The sequence below is a fragment of the Pseudomyrmex gracilis genome, unplaced genomic scaffold (assembly GCF_002006095.1).
Source record: "Pseudomyrmex gracilis isolate BER0280 unplaced genomic scaffold, ASM200609v1 scaffold_1, whole genome shotgun sequence".
NCBI classification, from domain to species: domain Eukaryota; kingdom Metazoa; phylum Arthropoda; class Insecta; order Hymenoptera; family Formicidae; genus Pseudomyrmex; species Pseudomyrmex gracilis.
Window position 1 is genome coordinate 1,889,557 of NW_018020585.1, and position 19,128 is coordinate 1,908,684.

Below are 19,128 nucleotides of genomic sequence, written 5' to 3' on the forward strand. Positions count from 1 at the left end.
CTGACCTCGGCCGCGCGGCCTTGGCGGGGCACTGACCTCGGTCACGTGATTACGGTATATATATATATATATGTATGTGTATATGTGTGTGTGTATTATATATAGATATAGAATATTATCTATAATATATGTATATTATATATATTATATGTATATGTATAATATTTTCTTTTTTACTCTTTTCTTTGTCACGTAACTTTAGTCACGTGTTGTTTTTCCATTCTTCTCTCTTTCTTTCTCACTAAACAAAAAGTAAACATATTTACACAACAGAAATCTCATGCATGTTACTTATATATTTGTTTAACAATTGAATACAATCACTCAATGTGTTTTTAATACACACAAATAATATAATTAACAAATTAATAATTTTTACTATGATACACTAGATAAAGATAAAACAATATGTTTTAATATATTTATAAGCAACATATATTACTAGCAACATATATGTGTAATTAAATCTAAACAACAATATAGTTTATTGCGAGAGAGTAATAATTTATTATAACTTAAAATGTAAAGTTAACCAATTATATGTTTACAGAAATTTTTTAGCTATTTTATAGCTATGTTTAAACTTGTTTTAAAGAAAAGAATTTTTTTTTATAGTTGACATTACGCGCAACAAGTGAAAGAAATTGAAATAGAATTCGATATTTAACGATTGTAACGTAAAATTCCACAATTTGTGTCAATCCAATACCGATACAAGTACCCATCTGCGATCGCATATCAATAGGTATTCGACATTTCGGCTTCAGTTAATGTGATACATATCATCCGCTAACAGTAAAAATATATTTTCTTGTTAGCTACAACCCTTTTACATTATCTGATTCCTATGACATCACGTACTTAAATCGAGAATATACAGTGAATATTTACGCTGCCCTGATGTTTTCTTGTGGACTAGATTCGTTACAAAATTTAACTTATTTTTTTTTCTCTCTCTCTCTCTCTCTTTCTTTAACTGTATTGTATTTTGCAATATACATATATGTGTGTCTCTTTATATGTATATATACATATATTATGATACGTTTCCGTGTTTTTAAACGTCGTCATTCAGATAAGTTTTTTTAATTTATAATAATGTAAACTATCATTATATATATTTAAAAACAAAAGTTTGATCAAAAAGAAAAGTTTCAGCCAAACTTGTCAATTCGAAATAATGTTCGATTTTCACAATTCGAATTCACAATTGATTTTTGCGCAGATTATTTTTATCCAGTTAGTTCATAAAAAATTGTCGATAGATGTTTGCAAAGTAAAAATCAATATTGACATAGTAGGAAAATTTAGTTTTTAATACCGTAAAAATGTACATATATATATATATATTCACGATTTGAATATGAAAGACACATATATGCAAATATATACCGCGTCGTATCGAGATAACAAATATTTTTAACAAAAACAGAAAAGATTCAAGTTTGAGTTAAAATCATTTTAACGTATATCAGTTTTCACGTCCGTTCGTAATCAATTAGCTAGATATGTTTGTTCACATACATTATCTAGAATAAATATTATTATCATCATCATTATGTTCGCTGAAAGATTGCACATCGGGGAAGAAACTGAGAAGCTCGAAAACGATACCATTCGTCCAGCCGAAACCTTCTTGAACGTTGTATTCGCCACCACCGCCACTCTCACCGGGATGTAAAGCGTTGTACTGAAATTGGGGAGACTTATTACTCCAAGTATTCATATATACTCATAATTACCAAACAAATCATCGCGCAAAAGTAATCAAGACATTTTGGATCGCAAACATTCCCTTCCGTGGCGGCAAGTTAATTCTCCCGTTGGAATGTTTATCCCGAGAGGAAATCTAATTTCGCCTCGATCGAGAGAGAACTTGGATGAACTTCCATCGCTCGAACTTAAACGACGGTTTTGCATTTTAATCCATGTGGTCGCTTCGTACGGAATGAGCATTACTTTTTTTTTCCGAGCGTACGAAATAAGTTTGTCTAAGTCTGGAAGATCTTGGTTTCTTCTCAAGAAGCACAATTAATTGAGAAAATGTAAAATATACGAACACAAAAAAAAAACTTACGGCCAATTTGAGACAGACTTTTCAGCGAATTTAAATATCGCAAGTGTACGAAATATTATATATTGCATTTTTCGTTGATTAATTTTTAAGTAAAATTTACTAGCGTGTGATCGGATTTACACGTGCCATCGAACGCAACACAATACATTTAGAGAATTCGAGGTGGGAGTACATACATCAATCGTGGCTAAATTGAAAGTATATTGACATATTTATTCTCATTAGCGTCATATCGATGATAAATGATCGCGTCGTCACACATTACAGGTTTGCGGTCGACACACGTTGTTATAACAATTTCCGACTTGAAAGCGATATATTTACAAAACCAGATGGATAGAGGAAAAAATGTTCTTGTTATTTCTCGGTTCTTTCGTATGGCGCGCGGTGTGCAGGATGCCGAATGAGACAATAAAAGGGTACTCTACATCGCGCGCGTTGTATCATGGCGTATTCTTTCCTTTGTTCGGGACAATGCGATTTTTGAAAGTGCCACTATTCTCATTCGGCCGCGTACGAGAGGAATATACAATTCTGACGAGAACAAAGGTGACCTTATAGGTGAACACGTAGTTTCATGTGCGAGTGGCGCGAAGTGACTTTTATCACAGATGCAATTCAACAACAGTTAATTAAATCCAAATTCAAAACGCAAAACTTTTCTTCTTTTGTCGGTATATTGGCCTCCTGCAAGTTTGTTGCGTGTTCTCGGTTATAAAAAGAGATGCCTAATACAAAAAAAAAGAAAAAAACCGGTAAATCGATTCCTTCACTCGAGAGGGGTAGGTACGTACGTATCTATGTACACACACTCGCAGATGAGCTGCAAAGAGCGTTATAAAAGGGAAAGAAATGTTCGACGCGCGAGCACCACCGTGGTAGAGAGAGAGAAAAACTATTGTAAATGCATAGAATATTTCAAGCTGCACAGAATCTATTTAATATTCGCGATAAACATAACACGACGAACACAACGAACGAGGAGAAATTAACTGAATAAATTACCTTCGTTTGTGTAAAATTTAAAACGAAAAACCCGTCTCGCCGATGTGCTTTATAAAACTTAACGTTTAATATTCTGGACCCGGTCGCGCGCTGCAATTATATTAGATTACTACATTAGAGAGAAAGGAAAAAGCAAATAACGTAATTTCTTTTCCACGGTGTACTTTTGAATAAATGAGTTCCTTTGCATGTCAACCGACTTACGTTTGATAAAGCAAGTTTGAAAAGAGAGTGTCGTAGCGCGAGTTTGTTTGTTTTTTTTTTTTTTTTTTTTTATAGCTCACTTTTATTTAGCAAATGATCGTAAAAGAAATTTCCGACAAAAATAATTTCTGTTGTGCAACAACACATGTCTCGTTTTGCAGTTTGTTACAATAGCTTGTTAATTCATTAGTCAGAGAGACGGTTTGCGTTTGATTTATTATAAGCTTGAGTTTATTATGAAAATAATGCGAAGGAAAATATGGAGGCACGTCGAGTTTGCTTCAAAGTGACGTTCAATTATTCCACTACAGAAATAGATACGCGTGATTTTTCTCGCGCTTTTATTGCGCGTTAATTTCGATATGCGCGATGACGGTTACAAACAAAAATATGAAATTTAAAAAAGTGTCCCGAAGAAAAATAAATGTCGCATTTGTTATTCGGAGACTTTGTTATTACGTTATCTCAAGCTCGTTGACGTGAAAGGAAAAATCAAGTTATTTTATAAATTCGCGAGGAATATTATTTCAATTTGTGCCAGCGCGTAGAATTTACTCGATCGGAACAGAGAATACTTTCGTTCTTTCTCAAGACGCAGCGGGCGAAAAAAGCCTTGATTGAATCGATCGAGCATGTTTGCTCACGAAGATGGACCGGCTATTTCCTGCGAAAACTCGTTACTGATACCTCTGGTATCAACACAACGTGATTCGTGCTAAGTTCAGTTTGGAAACGTGCCGTGAATTTTGTCTCCGTCCTCTTAACGTTCATAATTATATTGTGTACTAAACTTGGTCGCTCTAAAGTAAATTCCAGCGAAATTTATTAAAATATAGCTTAAGCACGCTGTGTTTGTCGTCTCATCAGATGCGCGCGCGCATACACACATATTTATCTTTTCAAACAAAGATATTTTTATCTCGAGTATTATATAATGTCATTTAAAAAATGCACACAACACAATTTCTAGAAGCAAAACTTTTCATTTCCCCTTTTTTTTTTTTTTTAACTAGTGCGCTGTTCTATTATTATACAAACAAATATTTCCTTTTTAATACGAATGAATGTTTCATCAACATGTTTTTCTCGGAGAAATAAAAACCGTGCAAATATTTTTCTTTCGTTACATGTCTGTATTGCTAATCTCAATGTTCTCGTGTGCGCACTAAAACATCTTGAATTCTCCTCTCTCCGAGATCGAAGGGTGGCGAAACAAAACAAGACGGATTAGAGACAGTCTTACACCGGACGTATTTCCCGAAGGCTTTCTCCCGAGGCTGTTTCTCCCGTTCGTTTCTATGTCCCAATAGAGTAGGGTAGCACATACACGGAACGACGAGGGAAAAAGGACGAGAGTGAGGTCAGAGTCTCAAGGCGCATTAGACGCGACTCTATACATCGTCCCTCATATACCGCTAGAAATCTGAGAGCCGACATACATACTTCATTGGGTTTTCATATTATATCGGCGCAAAAATGCGACGAAAAGACGCCGCAAGCGTCGTCTAAACGAGAATGTTTACTGTGATATTAAATAAGGATATCTCCTTTGTGTAATGCATCAAATATTTTCGATATGCTAGCTAAATATTGATTATATTTGTGTATCATACAAATACTGACATATATACAAATAAATAAAAAAATGTTATTTTTACAAAATTATCATTGAAGCAAATTTTATCACAAAGACTTCTTTTTTTTTTTTTTTTTTTTAAGCTCGAAGAGGATTTGTCAAAGTCCCCGCTATTCCGGGGAGGATATTCCAATGACTTTGACAGATCATATAGAAAATCTGTCGAAGCTTCTCAGCATACAGAACGCCCCCGTCATTTTTTCCGGTCAACAGAACTGTGTTTTTTGCGAACAAACAGGATTGGTCGAAAAAAAAAAGCAACCAACTTACCTTCTCGAACATCTTTCCGTACTCATCGTAACCAATGTAATTCGATCTGAGCCATCTGGTAGCTAACGATCGAGCCAGCTCTCTCGCTGCTAGCACATTGGTTCTGTAGAGGCCGACTATCACGAACGACTGCAACGGTGGCCACGCGTTAGGATAGTCCCATTGTTCGCCGGTGTAGTTGACCGAGGTTGGCGTGCCACCTGCAATGAAACACGAAATACTTTGTTTCTCACATTACCGTTTCTCACAATTATTCTTTCATTCGAGACAAACTCGAGAGAAGAAATAATGAGAGTAATAAAATTTATAGCGCAAAGATAACGAAGATCTTCTCCAAAGAGTCGCAACATCTATCGTATATTTGAGTACTAATTTTTTGTCACATGAATAATTTGCTTGTCAATTCATCTCTTTCATCTTTTGTTTTTTTTTTTTTTTTTTTTTGTACAGAAATATCGTAAAAAAGTCTTCTTTTGAAAGAATTATTCGACATATATATTTACATACACAATTGCGATATATTTTATCCTTTTAACATTCTTATCCTTTTGAATATACGACAAAAATTATTAAGAAATATCTCTCGACTGTGGGAAATATAAAAGTTTGTATGATTTCTATACGTCGGTAATTGGACAAGTAAAAGTTCACTTTGAAAATGTCACTTGGAATTAATACATTTTTCAACGAATCAAAATTATACGAAAAAGTTTTTATTTTCTAAAAAAAATTTAATTAACTTTTTTTATTAAAAGTTTTGTATTAAATTTTAATTAACTTAGTCTCATTTTAATTTCAATGTTATTCCCGGATGCTTTCATAACTTTACTTAGATGTGACACAAATTGACATTTCTTATTAAAACGGTTTCCGTCATTCGTTACGTAATTTTCAACCAATTTGTTTTTTCTTTACATTAGCTCACAATAATACGAATCCATTAGGTTTTACTTTAAGTAAAACCTCGAAGTCAACTTTCTCGATAAGTTTGAAGACAAGAATGTTATAAAATATATATAGTTTCTGCAGACAAATATTGAAAATACTTGGCGATATTTAAGTCAATATTAGCGAGAAGGGAAGTGCTCACATGCACGCAGAGAAGAAAGTAATAACGGCATTTATTCGCGAGAACTCATTTTGCTAGGATTTTCACGAGTCACTGTCAATGGCAGCCGCGATCCGATTGAGAGTTATTTTCTAGCGGCCGTTCAATTTTCTCAATACGCGTGCAACGCGACTAATCCGGTCATCGATGAATAGCGATATTTCACTATGACCTCTCTGATATGCTCTCGTTTACACATGCCTCTTCTCTGTTATACCAATATTACGAAATAATGACACGTCATTCGCAAACGTAATCGAAACGAGTTCGTTATTATAAATACAAAAGTTGACAATATAATGTTTCGACGTTTACACACAAAACAAAATGCAATACTTTCTATAAAAAAAAAAAAAAAAAAACCAGCTCACTCGACAAGAAAATCAGTGTGTGTTTTTATACAACTCGAAACCAACAGACGTAGAAATTTGAAGATAAACCAACTTTGACGACTTTAGAAAAGAATAAAAGAAAAACGATAGAAATGGGAAGTGCGAAAACATAGAAAGACGGAAGTTTATGAATTAACTCATACATGCCGTCGCGCTGTGTTCGCCAAGCGCGTTATCGATTGTGAACTCTCCGTCATCGTATCTTTAGTTTCCCACGACTTTCGGTCATTTTTATCCCATCTATTTTGACTTATCAAAGAAAAAAAACTCGAGACTGTTTTTGATCTGCCGATATGAAACAAACAGCACGAAACAATTCCGAGGCAAAAGTTCCGATGTCGAATTACAAGCGATAATAAGATAAATCTTTCGGAAAAAAAAATACTTGTCGCGTCGCAAGAAAAATCCAAGAGAGACGTTGTTCTTCCTCGCGATCTCTGCAAAGCTCGCGCGAGCAAACATGCATCAAACAATTATATAAAACGTAAAAAAAAAAGAAAAAAACGCGCAGGAATACGTATCGTATTTGAGATACACAATATATATGTAAGAGAGAAAGAAAACACGAACGAAATATCTTTTTGCAACGCGGAGAAAATAGATGAGCGTGAAAACCATCGATACGGATAAGTAATAGAAAAAATACTCTCACCGTAAAACAAGTCGATTTTGTTCACGTGAATATAACGAATAGCTGCCTGCGCGTAATAACTCCTCTTGTTGTTATTGTAGCTTCCCGTGTACAGAGGTGACAAATTTGAAGGATAAAACGAGTTTCTAGACTGTTCGTTTTTTGTGTCATAATCAAGCCAGATTCCCTCTTTGTCGTTCCACAGAACGTTATCGATGGCAGCTTGATACTCCTGGGCTATCTTGATATAACGTCGGACTTTCTGAAAATGAGGAAAGAGGAAAATAGCAACGACGAGACGGTGAATGTAATATCGTGGCGTCCGTATAACGCAATCAATAACGAGCAATTTGATGTGCGACATAATGACATTATACTCACCCTTTCACTCTGTTATCTAATACGATTAACACTATCGATTATTCGATTAATACTTTCATTTATGAAATTATATCATTTCTCCCACTCGCGCGCGCACGCGCCAGTAATAAACGCAGCTTTACCGGTAATATTTGTAATAGATCGTGATCGATCTAAACAGAACAATTTAACGAAGAGCTTACCTCTTTGTTACCTAGAATCGCGTGAAAGTTGGCAAGTATCTCAGAGTTTTGCTGCAATATCGCGTTCAGTTCGACGGGTATGATATCGCTTGTGGAAACGTTGAGGAGACTAAGACTGGCGTTTTTGTTGCTTTTTATGCACCATCTATAAGAGAAGTCCCAACCGCTCTCCGCCGCTGCTTTCAAATCGTTGTAAAGCGGTTCTTGTTTCTGCTCCGGCAGTTGCTGCGCCAACCGATAATCTTCCCTGTGAGAAGACGTACACGTTCGTTCTTACGCGCGTTAGTCCTTTATAATTAACACGATGATGGAGGGCTTTTCCCCTCTCTCTTTCTGTGTCGGATGGCTGACACAAAAGGAAACACACCCCGCGCAAAAAGCAAATTGATGATAAATCATTATCGCAATCCTTTCATTTTAGAAACCAAAGAAACTAAATGCGCGCAATTAACTCAAGGTAAAAAGATACATAAAGTGGAACACGTGACTTTCTTTAAAAGCAGAATCTCTTTTGCGAGAACGTGCGATCGTGTCTAAATAATGTGAATCGTTAGGGAAATTTTTATCTTCTATTTCTGAACATCTTTCACTGGTGCGCATTTATTAAATAAATATTTTTCAACTATATTAGTATTGATATCAGAGAGACTCACTTGTAACTTTCTGGACGAGGCCCATTACTGTTTGCCACATAACGCGCCATTTTGTAAGTTTTGCCATTTTTTATTACATTTATCGTCTTGTTGTTGTGCCAGTAATCAAACTCCTTCTCGAGAGTCGCTATATTTTTCCTCACAAAGTCGATATCATTCGTAAATTCATAGTACTTCGCGACCTGGAAGACATTTTTATTAAAAGCAAAAGAGATTCTCCAAATTTCTCAAGAAATTGTTCAAAGGAGAAGAAATTAGTTTCGAAGAAGCTCAGAAGAAACACGGAGCAAAAAACGAAAGGAGGTTGGTTGAGCCAACCAAAAAAAAAAAAAAAAAAGATACGTACCATTGGTATTAATAAGGGCGGTTGACTTCGCGAAAGGTAGTAAACTCTGCCGCCGTTCGGAATGAAACCGTATCTCTCCACCATGGAGAGGAAGTTCTCGATCATTCCCTTAACGGTTTCGTGCATCTCACACAGTAACAGACCTTCGATTATCCAATAACTATCCCAATAATAAAACTCTGTAGCAAAAAATGTAATTTTGTCACGTATGAATTTTTCCTTTAATTTCTCTTTTAATATCAAATGTTTTACTTTCTTACGTAATAAAAAATAAAACACATGTGAAATAGAACGAAAGAGAGCAAGACTTTTCAAATTAAACCAGAAAACTGCATTTCATCTCGAAAAACGAATTTATCTCTTTTTGAACTTCTTTGTACAAAAAGAGAGAGTTTATGAGATACGCGCATATATATATACAACAAATACAAAAATTAGTGCCGCTCCGTGTGAGTTTCTCTCGTGGTAAATACATAAAAATACGTACACTTTTTCTTGCTAGCTGCACGAAAATATATAAGAACACGCAAGTAGTCGCAAAGTGTCATAGTAAACTCTTCGAGTCAATACTTGTTTTTACAAGCACAACAACTTTCAAAGTTCGCGAAGTTTAAAGTTCTGGTAGTTTGTGTGTAAATTGTATAGACGCTATCAAAATTCAAGAGAATAAAAGAATGTAACGTGTCACACACACTCACACAACACACACACAGAGCTTTGCTCCGATAAACAATCACCTTTAAATCGCCCTCCAGGAATAATAAATGTGTTATTCACGTAAATCAAGCTGTGCCGTTGAGGATTGATGACCACGTCAGTTTTTATTTTTCTCGCTAAATTCTTCCAAATATTATTCAAATTTTTTGCCCACTCGCGAAACCCAGGATCCTGAATGGTTTTCAGAATGGCGGGATTTTCCTTCCAATCCGACAACGTGGCGTTCTCCAACTCATCTTGCATAGCAAAGTTCTCTTTGACAAATACGGCTACCGCGGTGCGATTAGGTGAATTGTTGGTAGCCTTCATGAAAGCATTAAAGCTAAGACAAAGCGTATCAAAATTAATGTTTGCTTTTATTGTGACCGTCCACGGTGAATTGACACGTTTGTGGTTAAAGTTAAACTATGTTCAAACTTCTGTTCAAACTACATTCAAACTTCATATCTTGGGTAAATTGATAACATAATGTAACTTGCAACTCATTTTTTTTTTTTCATGTGTGAAAGGAATGAAGAAGGAATAAATAGCTTGTTTTTCTTCATCTTTTTTTTTTTCATGTTTTGTAGTATATTTATGTATGGATATTATAGTTGATAAAAATAAATTTTAAAACTTGTTCGTTTAAATATAGCTATTGAATTTTGTATCGATGTAGATTTTGTTTGCCATACAACGACATTTATCATTTATCGTACAAGCGTTATCTCGTAATACAATATTATTTATGATAACAGTTTGCGATAACAGATCTTTGATATTTTGTTAATTCAATGCTCCGAGTTTTGCGATTTTCATATAATAAAATGTATTTTGAAGGAAATGTGTATTTGTTTGAATTAATATTGTTTTTTTTTGTTTTTTTTTAATCAGTATTTATACATTCTACAGTTGTATAAAAAAATAAAGATAAAAAAAGGATTTGACTTTTTTTCCCCACAATTCGCGACACCGTGCACGTATAATGCAAAGAATGTTACAAGATCAGGAGGATTACGTAACCCATCTGTGCGGGAACAAATGCGAATCCAATAATCTCAAACAGTTACGTACACATTCGAGGTAATTCCAATACACTACTCGTGTTCTGCTCATTATCGGTGTTACTGTATTCATGATAAGATCGGATAGTTCAATCCAAAACGTAATCCTCCGCTGTAGAAAGAAATCCCGTAGAGCAAATCGAATGAGAGCAAACGTGTAACCTCGAAACCTATAAATATCTCTTTATGAGAAGTAATTTAACGTAATCTTCTGGATCTTATAAGGGTGGTCAACAAAACATTCATTAAATAATCACCGACAATTCTGATGCTCATTTGTCAATATTACACACGACGTAGATGTGTTCTTCTTCATCTAAATATAAAAATAAATTGCCTGTCTAAGAAACAATAATTCACAAAAAAGCAAAATAATAAAAAAAATATGTCTAATCTTGTTTGCTTCTTTATACTGTTTTATTATTTATTTGTTTCAACAGTATATAACAACAAATAATTCTAAATAAGAGAAAGCGTGAGAAACACAAAGTGACATGTCCGCAAAACATATCTCTTTCTCCGAATCCAAGTTAATCGGAAACAAATCTAAATTTTCAATAATCAGATGTAAAAGCGAAATGATTAATAATTCGAGTTAATTTCCGCTTTCGCTACGAATGCACATCGTGTACGCGTACTTTTGTAAAGTATTAATATAGTTAAGTTAAAGTATTAATATAGTCAAGTTAATTTCCGGTTTTAATTACAAATGCTTTTCCGCGTAGTTTACAACACATGTGCATTTACTTTTAGGGAGCGAAGCAACGCGTATTTGCTCTCAGCAAATCCTGACACGATTAAAATCTTCTCATGGGCGACCGCGGAATTTGATTATGCTCCGTGCGATGGAGACCTAAAGCGACACCCTCGCGCTCTTTCAATCCAAATGACATTGTTTACGACTGGGAAATCGAACACCAACTGCGCGCAAAATTATTGATCTCGAAAACACATCTCGAAACTATGTTTCCAAATCCCGGAACGATTCTATTTGTACCACGAAGTGGGTCATCTCGTGATTGTGACTGAAGAAAATATTATATTTTGATGTAAAAAAAAATAGAAGAGAAGTGTTTTCTTTTTGTGTTTTTTAATAGTATAACAATTGTTATATAATTTTTTAATATTATAAAACTACATGTTTTTTTATTACTTTATGTAATGTAAAAGATATATGTAATTTAAGAAAAAAGAAAACCATTTCTAACTTATTATATACAACTTTCTATGATATTCTTTATGAAAAGAGGAGAGATGCAACGTAGAACTTTGTGTTAATGTTTTTAAATTACTTCTATAAAACAGACGCGTATCAACTTACTTGTCAAGAGTTACATTCGGATCATGAAGTTGGTAAAGATCCACGAAGGTTTTGCTGTCGTTAAAAATCCCAGAAAGTTGTACCGTCTTCAATAGTGGTCCTTCACAATAAACTTTGCTGAAAATCAATTTATGAGCCAATTGTATCACGTTAAATCGAAAAACGATATATATATATATATATAAATAAACAGCCCAAAATAGATTTTAATGTAGTACTTACGTGAGACTAACAACTCAATATTTGTACAACAATATTTGTACTTTGTGAATGATTACGTGATCTATGTATATATTCCGATAAATTAAATTATCAGATTTGTGCTGAATTTAACTTACGCATGTTGCAACGTCTCTCTCTCTCTCTCTTTCTCCCTCTCTCTTTCTCTCTCAACGATTGCAGAGATATTAGTAAATTAAGAACATTCATCACATCACTTTTATTAAATTTTCGAAAACATACTCAACATGTTCTAGATACCAAATATCATTTCGTATTTAAATTAAAAACGATAGTATTATTTATTGCAAAATTCAAATTCAAATTAAGTTTTTGCTCAAGTAGACCGAGATAAAATAAATAATCAAATCGCGTTTAACGAAAATGTGCACGTGACACAGACGCTCCCGTCCATGTGTGTGATATACTTCATTAACATGAAAATAACTTTACTGCTATTACGTTCAAATGACTTCGCATGCTACATTTGGTTTTTGTAGACTCGTATTCATTTATGTATGTAGTAAAATACACATCGTTTATACAAGCATAAATTAAATAAAAAAGCGTAAGAGGCATGTGAAACTTTACATGTGATATTTTATATTAAAGTACCTATATCCTTATTTTATATTTTAATTTAGCTTCAGTTGAGACTTAATGATAAAGATATTTAATTCATTACTTCAAAATTGAAACTGGAAAAATGTGCATACATACATTTAAATATATACAAAATGCACTTTTATTAGTATTTTAAATATACTGCAAACGCGAATATTCTTTCGATAAAGAATCAAAACTTGAAAGTTACATCATCAGTGCAGTCAATAATTAAAAAATTTCCCGTTAAGGCCGGTTACGGTTCTACCCTTTCACGAGTTCTACCCTTTTACGAATACTTTACGATAAATTTTCTCAATTAATTGGTTTTTCTTTCACATATGGAATGTCGATATTTTCCAATGATGTGTGCACGCCCGTGTGTGTGTGTGTGTGTATGTGTGTGTGTTTATAGACGAAGAGTCTGTCAAGCATACTAGCTAAGTTTGACCGAGATGACAGCTTTAAGTGAAACTTGGACGAGAGCTTTATTTTTCCCCTTGACAGTCACGTCAACGCCGCCGACGCGATGCAAACCTCTTTCGTGAAACTGACGGCGCATAAAATCAGGACGCAAGAAAAGTTGCATGTATCAAAAGCAGAATAGGAAATTACTCTCGCAACCTTTTTCGTGTTATATGTATGTTTCATTGATTTCCAGTAAATATGATAAACGTCTTTTTCGCGCGACGCGACGTCGAAGATAGCTGTTTGACAGTCTCACTTGCCCAATTAGACGTAAGTATAACAAATTTATGTTCAAACAATCTAAGTGAATACGTGTAAATGTATGTGGGAAGAACATAATAATTGCGATATCAAAGTATAAATGTGCGATTAATATATAATGTCGATCAAGCAAACACGGTGTCAGCAAATTGATTACGCAGAAACACTTTATCAATAATTTCAACCTAACTTCTAATAAAAGAGAGGAAGAGAAAAAGAGCAATATAAACGCGTTAATGCGCGTTACTATCAGATAAGTCGATATCACATTGCTCACAAAATTTCCGATGTTGCAGATGATCGGTTTTATCTGATAGTGAGCAATTATAAAAATTGTAAATTATTATATATATGTGAAGAACAGAAGTGCGTACATATTACATCATAATACATTTATAAATTTGTATCTATGCGCTCATTACTATATTCATATGTTAGACAGAATATTGATGCCTCTCTCAAAACGGCATGTTCAAAAAACTATTTATCCATTGGCATTAACATGACTGTGTAGCGTATTAAATCGCCGTTCGACTTAAATTCCTTAATCGCCATCTAATGAGAGCATCGATGAGTCTCGCTCGATAAAGTCAACATTAATACTGTGTATGTTGTCTTCCGTTTGTTCAATAATATCTCTATACACAAGAATGTTACAACGTATAACTTATTGATTTTTTTTTTTTTTTTTTGCTTTTTATTCTTTGAAAGTCTCTGTGTGCAAATGTCACGCAGTTAAAAATACAAGAGAAAAGTAACCGTGCCTTAAAAAGTTATCTTCTCTACTATGCGGTAAGTATTTCAATGAGCAGTCACAACTGTGTCTTCAAAACAATGGCGAAAGTTTCAAACGCTCATTGTGAGTGTCAAAGGATACTGTCGAACTAGTGACCTATGTAAACCTCAATTGTATCAAGATTTTCTTGCGAGAATTTATCAAATTTTAACCTTTTCTCTTGTTGCTTTCTTTATTTAAATTTTTTTAAATAAATTCTTTCAATAGGAACTTCAATCCGATTGCTAAATGTAATGGAAAAAATAACTTAACAACATACACAGTACAAAATTCGACTAATTGTATGTCGATTTTTATTTTGCATATCAATTGTAGTGTGTTGTTTTACAATTTCAAGTATATTTGTTGGTCAACTGTATTTTAATTACTGACTAATGAATATATACATATATATTTATTTTGATTCAATTCTCAAACTTCGTTTTGTAATACTTTAAATCTATATTCCTGGCTCTCTCTCAATGTCTTGAAATAAAGCCGAAAGATTATTGTTATTATTTTTTATTGCCATATTTAGACTTGAATTGGCTTTCTATTGTCACAGAATTTATTACTTTTGTCTGTACTCTCGATTATATTTTGATAAACACGATAAAATTTTTTCTTTCTTCTTATTTGACCGTTATATGGATACTTAGAAGAAAGTGAAAATCAAAAAGTTTGTAATTGTAAAATTAAAGTTTTCTAAACTTTGTAATTAATGTAATTAATGTAAACTGTATAATTTAATACTTAAGTTTATAATTTTTGACAAAGTCAAAACTTATTCCAACCTAACTTATTCCAGATGACGTTATTTGACATCAAAAGATATTGCTCTTAGAGCTATGCAGAATAAAAAAAAAGAGAGAGAGAAAACAATAGAACACGTCGTATTACATTTCATTTTTTAAAAAAGTCAGCATTCTGATAAATGAATATAAAGCTGGATAAACGAACAGAGTTCGTAAACTTGACCTTCAATTGAAAAGAGGAAGAGATTATCTCGGTCTTGCTTCTCGCAAAACTCGTTGGTGCACTTTCACTCACCTATCACAGAGATCTCTCGGTCCCGAGGAGGTGGTATCGGTGATATATCTGATCGAGGCTGCATTGCTCAAGGCAATCGTGAGAGAGATGATCAAAACCGCAACGGCCATGTTCGCTGTTCGAAGCCAACGCGGGTAAACTCTTGGACGTCGATCGCGTGCGCGTGTGTGACAATGTCAAGTCGATATCCGCACCGATCGAAAAGCTGATCGATCGGATGAGCGCGCGCGTGATCGACGTCAGAGAAAAATCGGCCAAGTTCTCGCCCTCGTAGACGTGGTCTCGAGCGCTATAACCGAGCGCGCAACTAGCGATCGGTTATATCTCTCTGCGTCGTATGTATGTACACGCGCGCGCGCACGCTTGTCGATAACACCGTGTCCAGCGAGTGGGCGCTTTCCCCTGATTGGTTGCTGATTACGCGCACCGTGCGCACTATGTAAATTTCGGAAGAAGACACGCGCCACCGGGACCGGTAAGCAATTTATCCGGTGGAGAAGATAAGCGTCAAATGAGGCTGATAGGAAAAAATAATGTGGTTCAAGGAAAGAAAATGGCGTGTAATAATCATTGCGTCATTTAGCGATAAAAAAACATCACGAAGATAGAAAATGCAAAAATTAAAAAGTCTTTTTATAAAAGTAGGTATTGTAATAACAGTTCAAGTATGCAATACCTACATTTCTCTTTATGCTTTTTTTAATTTAAATTTAATTTTAATTTAAAAACTTTAAATTTAAAAATTTTTACAATTTCAATTTACAGTATTTTTATTTTTCACTTCAGATAGACTGTAATATAATTTTGATCCTTATCACTTGCGCACTTTATATTTTATAAAACAAACAAGACTCTTGCAGTATAATTTCATTAAAAAATAACATGAGATATAGATCGCTTAGATAGTGAATGTAATTTAGTTTTTAATCTTGAACATGTTGAAGAGAAAAGGTGACACTTCATAAGTGTTTTTTAAGAAACTTTTATGATAAATTAAAAAAGATCTAACTTTGATGATAATATGCTAAAGAGATATATAGAGAGTAATTTTTCTTGTTATTGAATGATAAGAATGATTTATATTCTGATAGAAAAAAATGGACTTTCTGAGAAGTGATAAAAAGGTAGGTTAATTAATATTCTTATCGTAAAGAAATTGTATATCTTGTGAAAAATTATTAAGATCTATGTTGTACAAAAGAAGATTAATGTTGTACAAAAAGATTACGATTTAATCATTACAATTACGATTTAATTGTTTTAAGATGAAATATTTAATTTAAAGAGAATTTGATAATTTTTCTTTATTTTTTCGTATATTTTAAATTTATTCTTTCACAGCTGTGAAAAACCTATCCTATTTTGGAAACACGTATACTTTATTAATGATCGAAGAAGCTATTTCAGATATGAAAAAGGTCAACAGTAATTTGAAAGATTCTATTATACGAGATATTGAAACAGAACGGAGGAGCAGGACAGTTCGCCGCCGCTCTTGGGAATATACCCACGTATCGTGAGAACCGATAAGATCGAAAAAGAATAGAAAGAAATAAAATACTTAATTGGGTGAGTATATTTCTTCTTACATGAAAAAAGATAGCCGAGTGTTTTTACCACTTTCTGGACGTATATATGTGGCTTTCTCTTGTACATTAAAAATAAAAATCTCAAAGAGACACAGAACAAAGAAGAAACACGCCGTGTTCCGGTTTGTAGAGCACTCGCGTCTGATAACTTCGTAATGAAGTGTGATATTTTTACTTGTGTTCAACGAACTTTTCCATCGATATCAACTTTAACTTAATTCGAATCATTGTTCTTGTAAAGAGAAGAAACTTTTTTTTTCTTTGCGTGTGTCGGATCATCAATAAATATATTACTCGAAATTAAGTGCCGATCAAGTTCGTCTTCCTTGTTATTTCCTTTCGTGCCCACCTGGCAAGAAAGTAGGATCTCATTTTGTCATGATGAAATCTTGATATCTACATCTGTAAGACGAACGAATAAAGAGAGTCTTTTTTCATTAAAGTTTTTCATCCAAGTTTTATTAAATTGTGATCGATAAAAAAGAAACGATGAATTGTTTCCGATCATTCTTTGTGCAGATAGATTTTCTTAAATATTGTGTATAAAGTTTTTTACTTCACTTTTTTTTTAAACAATATAAATGTCCTCATCTTCTTGCGAATAATATTTTGCACGTACAATCGCTTCCCTCTCTTTTGCGTGTTGCCAATTACAAAAAACATAGTAAACACCAAAGGCGGAAATGCAAATTTCGCGTCTAATTAGTAGGAAACCGAAACCTCGTAAATTCAAGCGATAACAGTGCAATACAAAATACGGAGTAACTTGTTTGTGGAAAAAAAAAAATTTATAGATAAGCTCAGCGGTTCAGCGTAAGTCTTATCTTCCATACACATGTAACAACAACTAACTTATACACACAGCGTGTCGCACACTACGCGATGCGTATCACACATCCTGTAATATCGTATATATATTTCGCATGCGCTTTTCTGTCAAGCAGCGAGCCGTGATACAGATAATACACTCGTCGTACATAAATCTTTTTTTTAAATATTTTTTCTAGACACATATAATTATATCGTACGTCTAAACGCCTAAGTGTGGCCTAAATTTTGAATTTCGTAAAAAAGTTTACCTATAGAAAAGACAGCGCGCGCGTTAGATGTAATATATTACAATAATAAATTTTTCATGAACAAAACGTTTGACAAACTAAAATTTGTAAAACTCGAATAATTCTAAATGAACAAAATAAAGGAGAACAAATAGCTTTGTTATGTATTTGTTATATATTTTAGTTGTGAGAGCTAAATATATCATTCTACTGTGGAACACAATATATTGCAGAACTACTTTCTGCACATAGTACAGATACACCATGTGGAGAACTAAATTAATTCTTGCCCCGTAGCGGTTTATCTTACCCTATTCGAATTCATCTCTCTATTGAATGTTAATTGTCAGTGTCAAGATTATCGCTTATTTTACTTACCTATAAAATTATTTTACAAAATTTCTCGGTCGCTTGGCATACAACGCAAAATGAGTAAATAATATTTTTGTAAATATATTTATAACGTTATCTTAACTTTATTTTAAAACATTTTCTGTTTCATCGTTATTAAATTTAATACTTTTGTAATCTAGATATTTATATTTGTAAATAGATATTTGTGTTTTTGTAATCTAAATACTTGGTTTTTTCAGCATTTTATCTAAATTACATGCAACTCCGTTATTTAGATATTGTCGTGAAAATCGACAAGCACACAGTATTCTGTGTTTTCAATTTTCGCGCGTATATTATCGCCTCGAAAAAATGACAGAATGCAAGGCACTTACATCTCATTTAAATTTTTTACGTTATATTTTATTGCCCGGAACTGAGGAATATAAAAGAAGCACTCACAAAATCACGCCAAACTCTTCATAGCTCCATGACATTTCTCGCGATTACACTTGAACGTTTATTTTTATTCATGCGATGTGAATGGATTGATTCTTTTATTCTATATTTTCTTCGGTTGAATTGTCACAACTCGATAAAACGCATTTGCAGAATGGCACCGGAAAGTTTGTTACATTAAATCACTCACGCACTTCATCATAATGCAAAACGCTGATGCTGAAAAGTGCAATATTATATTTTCGTCCGACTTAACTTGCTCGGACGGCTCTAATTTCATATTTTTTACTATATAAGCTTCTACCAGTAAATACTTCACAAATGTAGACACACACACACACACACTC

General features: G+C 33.6%; 1 protein-coding gene across 1 annotated transcript; it reads right to left on the reverse strand.

Annotated features, from left to right (window-relative positions):
• Positions 1 to 837: 837 nt before the first annotated feature.
• Positions 838 to 15,669, reverse strand: LOC109853020 (trehalase-like). The gene is made up of 9 exons (XM_020424713.1): positions 15,343 to 15,669; positions 11,967 to 12,083; positions 9,623 to 9,924; positions 8,886 to 9,064; positions 8,540 to 8,721; positions 7,887 to 8,133; positions 7,345 to 7,585; positions 5,193 to 5,392; positions 838 to 1,690 (listed from the first exon to the last, which is right to left on the reverse strand). The coding sequence occupies exons 1-9, from the start codon at positions 15,450 to 15,452 to the stop codon at positions 1,526 to 1,528; spliced, it is 1,743 nt and encodes a 580-aa protein (XP_020280302.1). The 5' UTR covers positions 15,453 to 15,669; the 3' UTR covers positions 838 to 1,525.
• Positions 15,670 to 19,128: the final 3,459 nt, after the last annotated feature.